The following is a 17597-nucleotide window of genomic DNA, read 5'->3' as shown; positions in this document are numbered from 1 at the left end:
TAGCTTTAAATATTGTGTTTTTAATCACGTAAGCCGCCATGCATCCTTTTTTGAGAGAAAGGCAAGGTTTAAAAAAGTTTTAAATTTAAAAAAAAAACGTTAAGGCCTGTCGATATGAACTGGAGAGCTTTTTGGCTTTTGCCAAGAAGAGACCTAAGCCCATTTGGCTAGGCTTTGGTGTGTGTATAGCCAGCCATGCCTCTCTCTCAAAAGTTTGGAAAAAGTTACTTTTTGGACCTCAAATCTCTCTCCATGCCCAGCCAGCATGGCCACTGGCCAGGGAGATGGGGTATTCTGGAAGCTGTAACCCAGCAAATAAATTTTCCCTAGAAAGGAGAGTGCACAATATGTTTATGGCCGTGTGGGTGGATTGTTGGGGTGGGGAGTTGCTTGTTTGTTTTGTGTTTTTATTTTTCTTTCAGAATGCCAAGAACAACTTGGGCTGGAGGGAAAACAAAGACAGAGAAGGCAATAAGGGTGTGTGGGTGAAAAGGGAGGAAAGCTGCCCTCCCACTACGGCTGATACTAGGTTCCAGGTTGCTATGGACTATATAAAGTGATGCAAAGCATGCACTCTCCCACTATCACTCTCTCTGCACACTCTTGTTAAGCGATAAACCTTGGCAGAAGAGAGGACCTTCCTGGCTGGAGAGCAGCTCAAGGTAAGAAAGTGCAGTTTATTTGCTTGCTTAAGTGCCCGACGGCAGACCTTTCATTCTACCGTGTCCCTCTCCCTCTGTCGCTCACCCACCGTTATTGAGTCCTCGCTGGAAGATGTTGAAAAGACCTGTGAGAGGAATGGAAGAGCAAATAAAATAAACCAGAAGATCGCCTGTGTAGGAGCACAAGAACCCATAACAGCCAGTCAGCTCCTTTGAACTCAGTAGGACTCCCAAATAAACACGGGCGTTGCAATTATGGAGATACAGAAGACCACCAGCAGGTGTTTTTGTGGTTGTCCAACACAGGGCTATGTTCCACTAACCCTACGGGCAGGCAGACTACACAGGAAGTGTTACTTCTGAATAAACACCGTTGGCTGCCCCGGCACATTTCCCTTATCTGCTTTTGTACTGTCTCTTGATGGGTCTGATGAAAAACAACTGGTGGAAGGAGATAAGAGACAGGAAAAACTTCAAAGTTCAGCTAAGTCTCTGGAAGCTGAAATACATGGGGCTCGCCTCGTGCTTATTCCAGACTAGCGTGCAAAGGAATGGTTGTGATTTTTCAAGCATTCAGAGTGACAAAATTGGGAAGCCGCAGCCAAGCAGCAGAAGTGGACTATTGATTTTGGGGGGGGGGGGGTGAAACATGGGATACTTTATAATTGTCAGATTTTTCTGTGACATCTATTTAATGGTGTCACTGGAAGAGATCTTTAACAGGTATCAGCTGAGCAAGGCTTGCTATACTATCTGCAGATGTAATTGTTTCCCCACTAGAGGATTAAAAGAAGCAGATCCACCAAACGCATCATTTGGGGGCGAGATGTCTAAAGAACTGTTTCATGAAAATCAGCATTCTTGATAATCGACGAATGTCCACTCAGAGCGAATGGGGTGCCTCTCACCCATTTCTCGAGTTAGGTGAGAGGTTTGATTTTGGCACATTGGTACGAATTTGCCCAAATTTGCAAATTTCTTCACATATGAAATGGAAAAAAGACTTCATGTTTTGAAAGAGTGGATGTGACAGGGGGAAGACAACCCAGAACAGGTATTGTCCATTAAGCCCTAGGACTTATTTGAGTGTTTTGATCTCAAAATTTCTGGGTTTGAACTCCTGTGTATTGAACCATATGGAGAAGGCTGAATGAAGGCTGCCATCTCTTTTTTTATGGGCTCCTTATCTTTACAGAACAGGAAAGTACAACTTAATGTTCTCTAAGCCTGTAATAGTTGCACATATTGAAACAGAGGAGCTTTTTTGTTTCAGTTCATGTTTGACAAATTTACTAAAATGTACTAAAATTCATCACATTTGACGAATTTACTCAAAATTTACTAAAATTCATCATGTTTTATTAAATTTACTCAAAATTTACTAAAAGTCATCACATTTGAAAAATTTGGTAAAATTTACTAAAATTCATCACATTTGATGAATTTACTCAAAATTTACTAAAATTCATCATTTTTGACAAATTTACTAAAACTCGTCACATTTGATGAATTTACTAAAATTTGTAGATTTCTTCCCCTTGGGGATGAAAAGGCCTTTTTTTTTAAGTATAAGTTAAACCTGAATTCCTATTGCTACCCTTTTCCCCACATGAATCTTGATTGGCATCCATCCACACCACTCAGTGGTTTAGGCATCAAGCTACAGACATTGAAAGTTCAATTCCCCTCTGTGCCTTCTGAGCAGGGGCTGAACTTGATTATTTATATAGGGTCCCTTCTAGCTCTGCAGTTCTAAGAGGATTCATTACAGTGCTGGAAACCAGTTGTGTTTCTCTCATTTTCTCACAGAGGACGGCATTTCAGCTTTGGGATATAAATAAAATTTTGAGATAAAGGTGATAAGATGACATGGATGATAGTATTTTCCCCTACTTGCTTCAGCTAAAGCTAGGATGTAGCATGGAGATGTTTAGGGCTGTGAGAAGCAAACTGAAAAGGTCTATCTGGCATCCCATCCTTTTCCATATAACGGATAGCTGAATGTTTCATGAAGCCCCACCAGCAAGACATGAGAGCGATAATCTTCTCCTGTTTTCTGTTATATGGCAACCGATGTTCTCTAGTATATTATTTTCCTATTCTATATGGCGATAGTTGCTAGTAGTTGTTGATACACTTCCTCTTCTCTACTCATTTATCTGATTTCTTTTCCAACCCAGTGGCATGACTTCCACAGATCTAAGCTCATCCTGTGTTGTGTAAATTAATAAATCATGATAGCTGTGGTGATTTTTCTGCATGGTGTAAATCACTGCAATGGATGGCCCAAATTTCTAGCATTATGAAGCATTAAGAATTTCTTCCCTCAATCCACGGTACATACTTATGACCTTAGCGAAACCAAATTTTGGGTCATGCCATACATGAGTTTCACTCATGTAACCAGCATCTCTTTTTTTATCACCCCAAGGCCCTTTGCTTCCTAGGGATTATCTTTCTATGCCATGATGTTATCTGCTTGTTTGCCTCGCTGAAAAGATACCTGCCCTACTCAGTAAGCACTGCTTGCAGCTTATCTACCTTCTCCACTGGCCAAATTTGTTGCCATTCAAAGGATTAAGGAAAGGCAAAGTGCCTTCCGGGATCAGGTCCACGGGGTCCAGCATTGCATAGCCAAATAGCATGGAATCCTGGCTTTCCAAGGTGTGAAGAATACCATCACCTTATCTGGCCATAGTGACCGAAAATCTCCTTCACCTAAGCCTCTCAGGTTCAGAATTAAACTGTTTCTGTGTTCAGAATTTCCATGCAGTTATTGACAGGCCCATCTGTTGTAATTTTATCCACATCCAAGATAAGAGTCGTCATCACATTATGTGCAAAATGAATGCCATAAATCAAGCTCTAATCATACATCCAGGGGTTGGTTCTCCCAGTATTGCCAGACTCCAATCCCCAGCAGTCTCAGCTAAGAGGACCCAAAGTCAAAGATGATTAAGGATGACCAGAGGAGCATAGTCTACCAACATCAGCAATTGGTCAACATCTGAAGGTCTCCCACCCTGTGCTATCCATGAATCTGGGAACCCACGATTGAGCTCAGTGGGTCTTATTTCTAAGTTAACATGGACATGATTGCACTCTTCATTATGTGTTATATTGTTTTGTTTTATATGCGTGTGTCCCTTACTTCTTGTTTGGGGCCAGTTCTATCGCTAAGAGGAGACCCCAGCTGACTCATAAAACAAATATTTGCAACATTCCCTCTAATGCTCTGGAGCTCTGTGTGGAGGCTGTGCCCCTTGTGTGTCACTTGCTCGGCCACACACTTAGAGGGAACATTGTATACTAAGTATCAGGAAAGGCCAGGAAATTATTGGTGGTCCGACTTCTCATAGTTGTGTATTTACTGCCAGAAAGAGGCAGAATTTCTTCTGAGATATTCCACCTTGTGTGCCAATATATCATGGGGAACTTCGGGTCCTGTCCACATTGTCCTAGGGGACTGGTGAGGCGTCATTTTCTGTTTTGCTTCTGGTTGCCAAAAATCTTGGGGCACCCCCTGTCCTTGTTACACACTGTTCGGTCTTTAGGGCTGGGATTTATTTGATTTGCCACTAGAGTTACTTGAAAACAGAATGTATGTGGACCTGACTGACCTTGTTTGATAGACACACTCCGTTGGTTGATAAGTTGGTTGGTCAGTCGGGTGGTTTGTACATTTGACCCTGCCGGTTCGACCATTTTGCAAATGCTGAGGAATGGAGTCTGGAAGACTAACAGATTTCCAAGCTCAGAATCAAGCCCTCAGATATGAGAGCCAGCAAAGGAGTTTGTTGCATGTTGTTCTTTCTCCTTATCTTTATGCAAAGGCGAAAGAAAACGAAGCATTTATTTATTTGCTGTTGCTCCGAATTTGGGCAATAAAGCTGCAGACCCTTAGAAAATTACGAGAACTCTTGTGCTCCATAAAGAAGACTGTCATCTGCCAGCATCAGGGCCATGGTGGTTGGGCATTCTGGGATTTGTAGTCTAAAAAAAAGGAACATTTCCAAGGTCTGCTTATCCATCTGAGATGGACATCCATTCCTTCTGAATAGACATACAAAGAACTGTGTTGTTAATCTTGAGGGAAAGGCATGCTATGCATCCTTTGAGTTGCTCTGAGTCATATCGCTTATTTTCAGTTATTAGTAAGATATGATTTATCTAGGGATGAACCAAAATTTCTCAGACCTTTTACTTAGAATACTGGTGTTTCCCCTCCACACCTCTCCTGCTAAAGAGTGGTTTAGGTATCTGGTATGGAACCAGAGGCTGAGAGTTCAATTCCCCACAGTGCCTCCTTGTGAGTAGAGCTAGCCTGGGTGGCCTTGGGCACAAGCTTGACAGCCCCAAGGCTTCCCCTAGAGAAAGGGAATGGGAAACCACTTCTGAGTAGTCTTTACTTGGAAAGCTCTGAAGAAGGTCGATAGCATGTTGTTGTTGTTGATGATGATGATAAAGAGGGCAGTTTTACCAAGACTTATCTATCATTGTTCCAATCCTCCACAATCTCCTGGAAAGATGCAAGGGCCAGGGGGTGAGGGAGGAAGCAAACAGCTGTCTAGGTGGGCTACACAGCTGCCAAGCTGCTCCTCCTACCAATGATGAGACAGACTCACCCCCAAGAAACTTTTGAGGAAACGTCCTCTCCCTCAAAATAGCATGGATAACTTTGGATGGTTGGGGGGAATACTGCATTGTCTGCTCCCGAATTTCTACAACCCATGACACCACAAGCTCTACCAGATGTCACTCACAGTTACTGAAATTCAACAGAAGCCACTGATTTTTTACAGCTGATACTTTGTGATAAAAGAGGGTCCCAGAGTGTCCTTCCACACCATAGAGTGGCTTCAAGAGGGGAACCCCAGCATTTCTTTCTTTTCCCAGAGAGGAAGAGAAGATGAATCAAAGACGGTGAAGTTTTTACTGTGGTCCTGAATTTGGGTGGCGGCAGCACGCGAAGGAGGTGATGATTACAAAAATGGCTACGTGCAGGCACATGTACCATGAAGGATATATGTTGCCCCTCTCTGCCCTAGACAATTATTATAGCTGCATGAGAGTGCCGCTATGATATTGTGTGGCAGAGCACATCAACATTCTACAAAGCAATCCTAAAAATAGAGGTGGCCCAAACAAAAATTACAACTTTGAAACTGGATCGGTACCAGATTTGCCACAGTTGTAGCAGACAGTGGGCTCTTGCTCTATGCTAAATTTGGGGGAATTTGGAGAAAGGGTTTCCAGGTTCTGCTTTTTTTTAAAGTAAAACTGTCCCCCTCCCACCAAAGCAGAAAAAAGTGACCCGAAACAACCCCAGATTTAACACAGATCATATACAGTGGTGCCCCGCATAGCGATGGTAATCCGTTCCAGGATTAATGTTGCTATCTGGATTCTTCGCTATGCGGGGGGGGGGGGGAACCCATAGGAACGCATTAAACTCTGTTTAATGCGTTCCTATTGGGGAAAAACTCACCGGTAAGTGAAGAATCCCCCATCTGGCTGCCATTTTCGCCGCCTCAGTAAGCGAGGCGCGAAAATGCTGCGGGCAGCCATTTTCCCCCAGCTGGGCCGAGCAGGCTTCTGAGCAACCGCTGGGGAAGCCTCCACCGCGGTCGCTCCAAGCCTTCTCCTCCCAGCTGGGCGGCGCTGCCTTCGGAGCGACCGCCGGGGAAGCCTCCACCGCGATCGCTCTGAAGCCTTCTCCCCCCAGTTGGATGGCGCTGCCTTCAAAGCGACCGCCGGGGAAGCCTCCAGCGCAGTCGCTCCAAAGGCAGTGCGGCCCGCTGGGGGGAGAAGGCTTCGGAGCAATCGCCGGGGAAGCCTCCACTGCAGGCACTCCGAAGCGTTTTTCCCCCCAGCTGGGCGGCACTGTCTTCGGAGCGACCGCTAGGGAAGCCTCCACCACGGTCGCTCCGAAGTGACCGCCGGTCAGCTGGGGGGAAATGGGGCCTATGGGGAAAACCCCATAGGAAACATCGCAATGCGATCGCTTTTGCAATCGCAAAATCCACATCGCTATGCGGATTCGTCATTAAACGGGGCGCTTGTTATACGAGGCACCACTACATTGAAAATATCAATCTTGCTTATCTTGAAAGACAATGATTGGACCCATTCACTCGTATTTAATTTGGAAAGAATCCAGGCTGCAGGGGCTGAAATATAAACCCTCAAAAAAAAGCCTTTCAAAGGGAAAGCACAACCACTTTGTTTTAAGACTGAGCATGTGTCGTTCAGGCTTGCCAGCAGGAGCTTCAGAAAATGAAACATCATATACATTCATAGGTGGGAGGGAGGAACATATTTGGAGAGAAAGGTCATAGAAACAGACTGAAAAGATAGGTTTTCTTTAAAGAGAGAGAGAAAAGGTTCCCTTTAAAAATGTAATAAGAGTGACAGTGCTTCAGAAAGGAGGACATTTTGCCGTGTGTCTTCAGGGAATTAGCATGCAATTTTGTAAGGGATGTTCAAAGCCTTTCCCTTACCTTAGAAAAACAGTTCTTGTGTTTGTTTTACCACTTTCTTAGGATTTCTGAGACTATAAAGTCTCTTCACATAAGTTTTCAAAGGGGAAATCAGCTTCACCTCTGGAGCCATCTGGCCTTTTGACTCTGTCAATCCAGACCAGTTAGTTGATCTTTAGCTAACATTTTAACTCATTCCCAACCAGACAAGCTTATGGGAGTCATGCTTGCAAATGAATTCTGTATGTGGTTGCAAAAGTGAAGATAGAAAAAGAATATTAATTTTTTAAAAACATAGATATAAAAATATTTTTAAATACTGTACATTAAAATACAGAACAAACTCACACATTTAGGCTGTGAAATCATGGTTTGTTTTGTTTTTTTGTTTTGTTTTGTTTTGTTTTGCTACCCTGTCATAATCTCCTGTTAGAGTCTCTGTTTCACTATTCAATTGCTTGGAAATTTAAAAATGCCCCCTGAAGTCATTATGTGCCATCAAGTTACTGCTGATATGTGGTGACAATATGAGTTAATGGAGTCCAAAATGTCCTATCATTAACAATTCTGCTCAGATCTTGCAAACCAACATCTCATATTAGGTTGTTCTCTCTTCCTTCGCCCTCATTGTAGCAATGTTGTCTTTTCCAGTAAATTTTACTCAGGTCTTGCAATCTAGCATCTGTGGCTTCCTTTATTGAGGCAACCTGTCTCATGTTAGGTCTTCCTGTTTTTCCTATTGCCCCCCCACACACACACACAGCATTTTCCTCCAGCCATATTGCCTTTTCTGGTCAGTTCTGTCTTCTGGTCAGTTCTGCGTGGTAGAATAGCCCCAGCTGACCCATTTTTTTGCTATAGTGAGAGTTAAGCTTTGACTTGATTGAGCATCCACTTATTTGCCTTTGTGGTGGTCTGTCATATCTGTAAGACCCGACTCCAACACCACATTTCAGATGATTTTTGTCCCTTTCTTTTTTCACTCTCTTTCTTTCACATACTATGGACGATTTTGACCATGGTTTCCAGTGACAACCTTTGCTAATTCCCCGTCCCCCTTTTTTATTATTATTTCAAAAGATGAGGAGACAACTTTTGGGAAACATGCACACAACATGTTTGTAAACCGAGGGTTTGGAAACTGGAAGATAGCTTTCTAGTCTGCATTCTGCAGAGTGGGCATAACAGCATTTAGTTTAGAGGTTAAAGGGTTTGTATTGGCTCTGTTGTATGTGTTGAACTCACTCACATTTTTGTTTCACTATTATTAAGTCCAAAAGAACTCTCCAAAATATTTTGGCATAGAGGGACTGCAGCTAAAATCTGAGCTGTTCTAGCTTCAGTGGAGGTTGGTAGCTCCAACGGCAGTGGGATGAAAAATCTTCTCGAGCTTTTAGCCTGTGGTTGAACTTGGGAGTCAAAACTCTATGTTAATCTACTACACATTCAGGTGCCCACCCTTGCCATAAACTGTATAGCTCATTGACATCTGACCGAGTTCTATAAAATAATAATAAAAATCTTGCCAGGACACAGTTACTTCTCCTATTGACTTCCTTCTTCCTGACATTTGTCACACCTGCAATGCTAGGGGAGATGGATGGATGCTCTCTCGCCGCTATGCCTGGGCCTTCCACCATCCCAGCCCAACCAGACACCTCAGCAGATGGACCCAAGCCTTATGATTCTGAATTTAATTGCCAGCGCTGGCCAGCATGTGCCCAAGACCCCTCTCAAAGCTTGCCACTGCTGGAAGCCCAGGTAGGCGTACTTTGAACGTGGCCTCCATCTATGATTGAGATTCAAAGGTCAGGTTGGTGGAAGGTTGCTGGGTGTGTCTCACAATTCCTGGAGCCCTTCGGGTTTTCACGCTATGGCACAGCAGCACTGCTAAGTACATGCGAAGGCCTTTGCACCCCTGAATTACTTCTAACCAAAACATGGAAAGAACATAAGAAGCAGCATGATCAGACCATGAGCCTAGCTGGAGTTCCTTTTCCTGCCAGCTTTTCACCTTCTCGGCCACCATGGAAGGTGTTTGTGTAAATGGTTTTTCAGCCTGCAGAAGCTTGTTCAAGAGGTTGCTGCTTTCTGTGAATGTACATGTGTGCAATCCCAAATAGACTGTGACATCAATTGCTGCCTTCACAGTGTTCCGATTGTGCACCTCATTTCGTTTAGTCGTTTAGTCGTGTCCCACTCTTCGTGACCCCACATAAAAATACAATCCAGCGTGACCATGCCCATCTGTATTTTGGCTGGCTGAACACCGAAAAGGATAAACTAACCAAGCAAATACCCCACTTTTAGGAGCTCACATCTGTGGCACAAGCACTTTAGCGTAGCCTTGCTCATGTTCTCCAGTAACTGGATATCGAGATGCCTAGTGCCTCCATTCCAGAGCATAGAAATGATGGCCCAAATCCTGTTGCATGGTGATGTAACTTGCAGTGGCTTCTCCTTGACAATTAAATGAGTCTACGCTTCGATTTTTGGGTGTGTGCCAACCAACCAGCCCGGCAGCCACCCAAAAATTGCATGACCAGCAGCAAAAAGCTGCTTTTGGTTACGCTGTTTGCCTCCCCTACCAACTGGATTTTGGCCTCCTTGTTAGATTGATCACAGTAACATAAAAATCAGTCTTGTTGTGTTCCAAGAAGCCCAACCCAACGGATTCATCTAAAGCATTGGTTCCCCAATCTTGGGTCCCCCACATGTTCTTGGACTAAATCTCCCAGAAGCCTTCACCACTAGCAGTGCTAGCCAGGATTTCTGGGCATTGTAGTCCAAGAACATCTGGGAACCCAAGCCTGGAATCCACAGAGGAAAAGCAAAAAAGTTTGAAAGAAAAGTTATTAAAACGTTAAATGCATTCTTCTTGTTTAACACAAGAGTAACACAATTTCAGTGTTGACCCTTAAATCTAACGTGCTGTTTCCAAGCTCTGCTCAAATACTAGGGGCAAGACATAGCCATCATGACTAATAGGTCTCCTTCAGGTGCCCCAGCCAAAGCTGGCAGTGTTGATGAGTCCAAGACAGAAGGATTGTCCAGGACGGGCAACTTCTCTGTAGAATACCTTCCACGGAAAGGTTTCTCTGACTCCCACCTTACTTTTTTTTCATTGCCAGGTGAAAATTTTTCTGTCCCCCCAGGTCTTTTAAGAACTAATTTTGATGGTTGACACTCTTCTGTCTTGCTGCTGATTTACTTTTGGCTTGCTGCACTGTAGGGCATTTTGATTCTCTGCTGCTGATTTCCTTCCTAGGTTTTACTACATGCTATCCAAAGCCATGGTGTGATTGCATTTCATCTTTTAGGTATGGTGGATATCAGCCGGAGAATGGAATCTTGGGCAGTCTAACCACCAAAGCTGCAATAAATAATTTTTTTTAATGGCCATGCGCTCAAATCACCATAAACACGTGCAACAAATACGTCCAATAATTGTAGCTTTACCCTCTCTGAGGAATGATGAAGCCCACTTCATCTTGCAAGTAATTCCTGAATACATTGTGAAATCTGATGCTTTTTTGTTCTTGTTCCATCAGGGCCCCAACATCACCATGGAAATTGAAACCCCCAAAGAAAAGTCCGAGAAAACAGAAACTCGGACAGGACAATGTTGGAGACGAATCTGCGGAAGTTTGAGCTATGTCACAGGTGATATGAAGGCATTCAGAGACTGGCTGGAAGGTAATTGTATGCACAAGGCACCATTGCATTGAGCTTGGAGTTGTGGTGGTCATCTTGAAGGCTGTTGAGTTGACCTTGGATCAGTCCCAATTTTCTGGCATTCGGCAGAGTTGTCTCTGTTTTGTATACTTGGGGGAAAGCTAAATCTTCATGCAAGGACAACTCTACCTTGACAATAAAGTGGAAGAATCATCTGTCCAAACCTTTTCCCAATAACTACCCAGGGCCATGCTAGCCGTTAGTCATTTCAAGTGGTGGAACCCTGGGAGTGATACAACTACCACAGCCTGCCACGCCTCATGGCCTGAACCAAACTTTGCTACCGCTGGCCTCTTCCTCTAACCCCCCATCACTGCTACCTCCCATCTGTACAGCACAGCTGCTTCTCAGCATGCTCTGTGCTTAACTCTTGGCATGAGGAACCCTATGGAAGAGGCATTATAGATATTGCCAGACCATGAGGCAGTAGCTACGAGAAAGAGCTACTTCTTCTGCATGTGGCACAGTGGCGGTGGGGAGTGGCAGTGATAGGATGGCTTCTCTTCCCATCTTAGGGAGCAGGAGGATAGGGTTGGTTCTGGATCAGAAAGTAAATATGGAGAGTAAATATTGTTGAATGTGTCTGGAGCTGAAGCTACTTTACGTAACCCTAATTTTTTTAAGTGAAGCTGTCAGAACTAGCATGAGAATAAAAGAACAACTGCATAAATACACACACTACTTCCGTATCCCAAGTCTCACCATCATACAAAATCTCCCTTTCCCCTATGAAGGACATCTGCAGTTTTATCATCCAAAGTGGGTGGGCAAAAGCTGCAAAGGATCATGGGAACACTAGCAGTTCCATGTGGCCACGAGCCAATGTGGTGTGGTGAACAGAGTGTCCGACTAGAGCGTAATAGATCTGGGTTCAAATTCCTGCTGTGCCATGGAAACTCGTCGAAGGGTGCTAATGGCAAACCACGCCTTAAACATCTGTTATACCTTGAAAGCCCTAGTAGGGTTGTCTTGAGTCAAAAGTAGAGATGGAGACAAACCGTGCTTGGGAAATTCAGCCCGGTTCAGAGCAGCACCCTCACAGGTGTTCGGTGGGTGCCATGCGCTTCCCTCCCCCACCTCCTCTGGGTGATTGCCCACTCACCAGCAGGAGCACACTGCCTTCCTCTGCCTCCTCAGGCAATCACCCACTCACCGGCAGCAGCACAGGCTTCCGTGCTGTGCCTCCTCAGGCAATTGCCCTCTCAGACAAGGAGGCAGGGCAAGGAAGCCCATGCTGCTGCCGGTGACTGGATGATCACCCGAGGAGGCAGGTGAGAGAAGTGTGCAGCACCAATGGAACAGGTGCCATGCCAAACCAGGCCAAGCCGCCAAAACACAGTTCATGCCCATCTCTAGCCAGAAGTGACTTGATGGCACAGAACCACAATGTAAAGTTACCACTAGAATGCCAAATTGTCCCAGAAGGCTAATCTGGAGCAGGTAAATCCAGATGCTCTCTTGCAGAGGGACATGGGAGTCCATGGAGAAGATGTTCTTAGTCATTGTTATGAAAATTCTCTACCCCCGTTGGAGAATTTCTGTCTCCCGCAAACGATGTATATCCTGCTGGTCAAGAACGGCTGTCTTATAGAGGGTTTTAGTTAATGGGCAGAATGGAGACTGGGATATATTAAAGATCTCTGGGTGTTGTGCAGTAGCTTCCTGAGTGTCCCATAAGCTTCCCTGCATTTTTGCAACCAGGACCAGCCCTACCGTTAGGCCGTATGCAGCAGCTTTTCAGAGGTGACAGGGACTTGGAGGAGAAAACTCTGTGCTCTGGGTCTTGCTTTTTGCCTCCAAAGCGACCCATCTGCCTTTGCTACGATTGCAATTAAGTTATGAGCTGGCCTTTGCTTTAACCTCTAAACACCTCAAAAGATATTTATTTCCAGGCTTCTTCCTTCTGTCCTCCTGGTTCCAATTCTAAGCCTTGTCATTTATCTTGCCTATATTTATCTCTCCTGAATGATACACATGGAGGGGCGTGTCGAAATCCTTGCACAAGCTGGCCGGGAGATGCTCAGGCCATCTGCCATCTTAGAAGTAAGCAACATAAATAAGCCACGTTTTTATCTTCGGCGTGAACTCCACCAGCCCTTGTGGTGTCGCTCAATCAACTTCCCAACTGCACAATGTTTTCACAAACTATAATAAACGTGTGTCATATTTTACAACCCTATCAGGACTGAGAGCCATGCCAGATGTTGCCAGAGATACACACGTTGGCAGTCGTCCCAGTCCATAAACTTTCAAACAAGAGAAGCAAAACCGTTCTGGAACTGTCAAAGGGTGAAACTACATGCTCTGTTAAAAGTGCAGCACACCGCTGAATGCTACTTCCTTTTTTAAAAACTTCAATGAAGCCTGTAGGGGTTCACTCTGAATTGAGCAACCCATGTGTGGCAAGAAGGTGGTTTAAAGTCTCTCCCACCCCACACCCTCCGCCATTCCTGCAGCCATTCCAAATTCACACACAGAGAGACACTGAATATTTTCAAAGAAGTATAATGTTTATATATAACCGGGGCTAAATGTTGCATGCCAGATATTTACCGTATTTTTTGCTCTATAAGATGCACTTCCCTCCCAAAAAAAGTGGGGGGAAGTGCCTGTGTCTTATGGAGTGAATATTGTAAAACAGCGCTCCCCAGGGCCCAGTGGAGAGATGGTGGGGGACTCCAAAGGGTCCGAGAGTGCCTTCCAGGACCCTTAAGAGGCTCACCCCCACCCCCACCCCCCACAGGGACAGCAGGGGTGAAATTGCAACCTTCCAGGACCCTTCTGTGGCTTGGAAAGAGAGAAAAAGCTTCTTTTTAATTGTTACTCTCCCATGGGGCACCACAGCAATGTTATGTTGCTTTCAAAGCAACCCATTCAAAGCTGTTGCTGATGCATTAACAACAACTAAAAACTGAAGGGGGAAAGCTTTTTCTCCCTTCTCCTCTGCAAGCGAGCAGGGGAGAAGCTTTTCGTTTCTCGAGATCATTGAAGGGCTTCAGCAAAGGGACAGCCAGCCGGCCACTTTGTTTCGATCCCAGCGATCGCACATGCTGGAACCAAAGCAAAAAGGAGCAACGGATAGACATCAATCAGAGGTGGGCTTGTTCATGATAGCACGTGTGTCATGGAGTCACTGGTTAAAGGAGTGAACCAGCCCACCCCCAGCATAAAACAAACTTCTATCTGATTGCACCCTTGGCTTCAAGTAGCTCTCTTGTGTTCCTTCAGGTCATGTACGGGGGAATCACAGAAACACAGAATCATAGAAGAGTGAAGTTGGAAGGGGCCCAGAAGGCCATCAAGTCCAACCCCTGCTCAAGGCAGGAATCCAAATCAAAGCAGGTCTGACCGAGGGTTGTCTAATTTCCTCTTGAACACATGGAAGCGCTCACCAACTCCTGAGGTCATTGCTTCCATTGTTGTATAGCTAAGGATTTTTCCTGATAGTCAACCTAAATCTGGTTTCCTGTAGCTTCAGCTCATTATTACATGTCCTGGACTCTGGGATGACCAAGAGCAGATCCTGCCTCTCCTCTATAGGACCACCTTTCAAGTATTTGAAAAGTGCTATCATATTATCTCCCCTCAGTCTCCTTTTCTCAAGGCTAAACATTCCCAGTTCTTTCAGTCTTCCCTCCTAGGGCTTGGTTTCCAGTCCCCTGATCATCCTTGTCGCCCTCCTCTGAAGTTGCTCCAGTTTGTTAGTATCTTTCTTAAAGTGTGACATCCAGAACTGGAGACAATACTCTCAATAAGGCCTAACTAGTGCTGAATAGAGGCAGACTAGCCCTTCATGGGATTCTGAGACTATACATCTGTTAATGCATCCTATAATCACCTTTGCCTTGTTTGCAGATGCATCATATGGTTGCCTCATATTCCAGGTTGTGATCTTGTGAAGTTACCTGTGTGTATATATCTCTTCTCAGTTTGTATATCTTTATTTCCTTGGGGATGTTTTTCAGATAAGCCTCTGTTCCTTCAGTTGCCCGACTGGGTCCTGCGTGGTGTGTCCCAAGTGATGTTTGTCAACAATCCCCTCAGTGGTTTGATCATGATTGTGGGGTTCTTGGTCCAGAGCCCCTGGATGACGCTCACATGTTGCACGGGTGTCATTGTCTCAACTCTGACAGCGCTCATTCTGTGCCAAGACAGGTAGGTTGACACTTTAGTCTTTATTTCATGCTTCCATTCCTTTTTTCCTTTCTTATTTGTAAACCTACACACACACACACACACAATGTCGTCAATTAAATCTGTGAAAAAGATAAAAGGGGGTGCCAGACTTCAAAGGTGCTGATAAGACAACATGAGCATAATGGCTGAATTTGTAAAGTAAGAGGATAGATGTAAAATTTTGTCTTAAGAAATGTAGTTATAAACAGGTTATCGAATGGAAAAGATTTCCGGATTACCTTTCATTTCAATACTTACAGAACCCATCCTGAGCACAAAATATTCTTGAATATGAAAGGCTGCTTTGCTTGGATAGCATCTGAAAACACCCTCAGGCCCCTCGTATATCTTCCATGGAACTCAGCATCTTGTAAAGAATGTAGATAGGAGGCATGAAAAATTCAGCAAAATTTTTTTCAGCCCGTACACTAGTCCGTCAAAACAAGTTAAATGCCTGTAATAAATCACCCTGAAACATCTTAACCAGAAGAAACATCCCTATAAGGCATTTATCATGCCTTAGAGGCTAAAATACGAAATAAATCCGTTACACTGTTTGCAGTATGAACTGATCTGTATGGGGGGGGGGGGGAATCCTGTTCTCTTTGGCCACTCGCAAAAAAGCACAACGATTCAGGCTGCCTTAGTGGTTTTCCTACTGTCTTTTGCATGACCAGTCATGTAACTGGTTGCACAAACAGTTGTATAACTGAGGCAGGCCAGGTGAGCAACAGGCAGCTTGGAAGGTAGCTAAAACCACCTGTGTTATTGCCCTTCCTTTAATGCAATTATAAGATACTAATCAAAAAAAACATTGCAGTGAAATTGCCTCGATAGAGAAGCTAAGGCGTCCTATTTCCTTGTTACAATATTGTAACTTCATCTTATATAAATAACATTGCCTTCCATATCTTTTTCATGGGTTCCATTGACTCAGAATGCCTGTTTTTCATTCTTGGATTGGCTAGTGTTGCTCTGTTTTGTTGTGGTCTGTCTGCCTGCCTGCCTGCCTTCCTTCCTGCCTGCCTGCCTGCCTGCCTGCCTTACTCCCACCCACCCCTACTTTAAGGACACTCTACCAAGTGTCCATGTTCTGCAGTATAGTTGGGACTGAAATTCTGAAACCCAAAAGCTAAAATCCTCCAAGCAAAATCATGTTATTCTGTGGATGATTTTATTTAGTTAGGCTTGTCCATTACAGTGCTTTGGAACCACAAGATAATAAACATTTTCCAGGCAATGTCTGGAACGTAAGGTAGAAACACATTTTAAAGAAACTTACAGAAACAGGAGAATGCTGTTATATATAAGTCAACAGCAAAGCAGAAGACTAATTTTTTATATATATATATATATATATCCCGCCTATCTGGTCTTGCAACCACACTAGGTGGCTTCCAAATACATACATAAAACGACATGTAAATATAGCACACAAACATGATTACATCAAATAACAAATTCTTCACGATGGAAAAAAGAAAGTAAAAAATAAATAAAGAAGACTAAGATTTAAAAGCACAAAAAAAGGAAGGAAGGAAGGAAGGAAGGAAGGGAAGGAAGGAAGGAAGGAAGGAAGGAAGGAAGGAAGGAAGGAAGAAAGAAAGAAAGAAAGAAAGAAAGAAAGAAAGAAAGAAAGAAAGAAAGAAAGAAAGAAAGAAAGAAAGAAAGAAAGAAAGAAAGAAAGAAAGAAAGAAAGAAAGAAAGAAAGAAAGAAAGAAAGAAAGAAAGAAAGAAAGAAAGAAAGAAAGGACATCAAAATAGGATAGCTTCCTATGAGAAGAAACACTATGCTGACAATCAGAAGGGCCAGGCTAAATAGGCCCCAGATTTGATTTTTCAGATGAATAAAAAATTCCCCGTTTTGTGCAAATTCTCCTAGCGGCCATGCCTACATGCCTCCTAGCTTTAATTCACTTCCAGTGGCTGTAGCAGGAGATTATCCTATAAATCAAACCAGTGGTTCCCAACCTGGGGTTCCCCAGATGTTCTTGGACTCCCAGAAATCCTGACCAGCACAGCTCGTGGTGAAGGCTTCTGGGAGTTTTGGTCCAAGAACACCTGGGGACCCAAGGTGAAGAACCACTAAGTTTGATGATTCCTTGTTGACAACTAAGCGACCGAGATTCTTCCGGGCAAGGACACCCCTGTTGCCTGCCGTACGTCTTTGTCACAACCCCGGGATAAAAAAGCCAAGCTCCTCTCTTATCGTGATCAACCCATTATTGTCGATCAGGATCAAACGACAAGGATTTCTCAGTGTCTGTTTCCATCCTCACGCAGGTCAGCCATCGCAGCAGGACTGTACGGCTACAACGGGGTGCTGGTTGGGATGCTCATGGCTGTGTTCTCAGACAAAGGCGACTATTATTGGTGGCTGTTGCTTCCTGTTGTTCTCGTCTCCATGACATGGTGAGTCTCGACTCTAGCTAGAGGTGCATCGTTCCCTTTTGCCTCGTCCTCCCTTTATGGCCTTCCTGCATGTCCTCTCACATGATTCGTGCCCCCCCCGGATGCCCCAGAGAGTGGCAAGGAAAATTGAGGG

At 44.3% G+C, this 17597-nt stretch overlaps 1 protein-coding gene across 2 annotated transcripts in view; it reads left to right on the top strand.

Moving 5' to 3' along the window:
- Positions 1 to 393: 393 nt before the first annotated feature.
- SLC14A1 (solute carrier family 14 member 1 (Kidd blood group)) overlaps positions 394 to 17597 on the top strand; it is a 41726-nt gene continuing 24522 nt past the window's right edge. Inside the window, exons 1-5 of one of the 2 annotated variants that reach the window (XM_072992980.2) lie at positions 462 to 662; positions 8733 to 8902; positions 10693 to 10837; positions 14842 to 15031; positions 17336 to 17464. In XM_072992980.2, the coding sequence (XP_072849081.2) occupies positions 8738 to 8902; positions 10693 to 10837; positions 14842 to 15031; positions 17336 to 17464 (629 nt within the window). In that variant the 5' untranslated portion in view covers positions 462 to 662; positions 8733 to 8737. Of the gene's footprint in view, positions 663 to 8732; positions 8903 to 10692; positions 10838 to 14841; positions 15032 to 17335; positions 17465 to 17597 lie in introns of both variants that reach the window. The other variant, XM_072992981.2, reaches the window with a different exon arrangement.

Source organism: Pogona vitticeps, chromosome 2, assembly GCF_051106095.1.
Source record: "Pogona vitticeps strain Pit_001003342236 chromosome 2, PviZW2.1, whole genome shotgun sequence".
NCBI lineage: Eukaryota > Metazoa > Chordata > Lepidosauria > Squamata > Agamidae > Pogona > Pogona vitticeps.
Note: the sequence above shows the minus strand (reverse complement) of the source record. Positions and strands in the feature narration are given on the sequence as shown.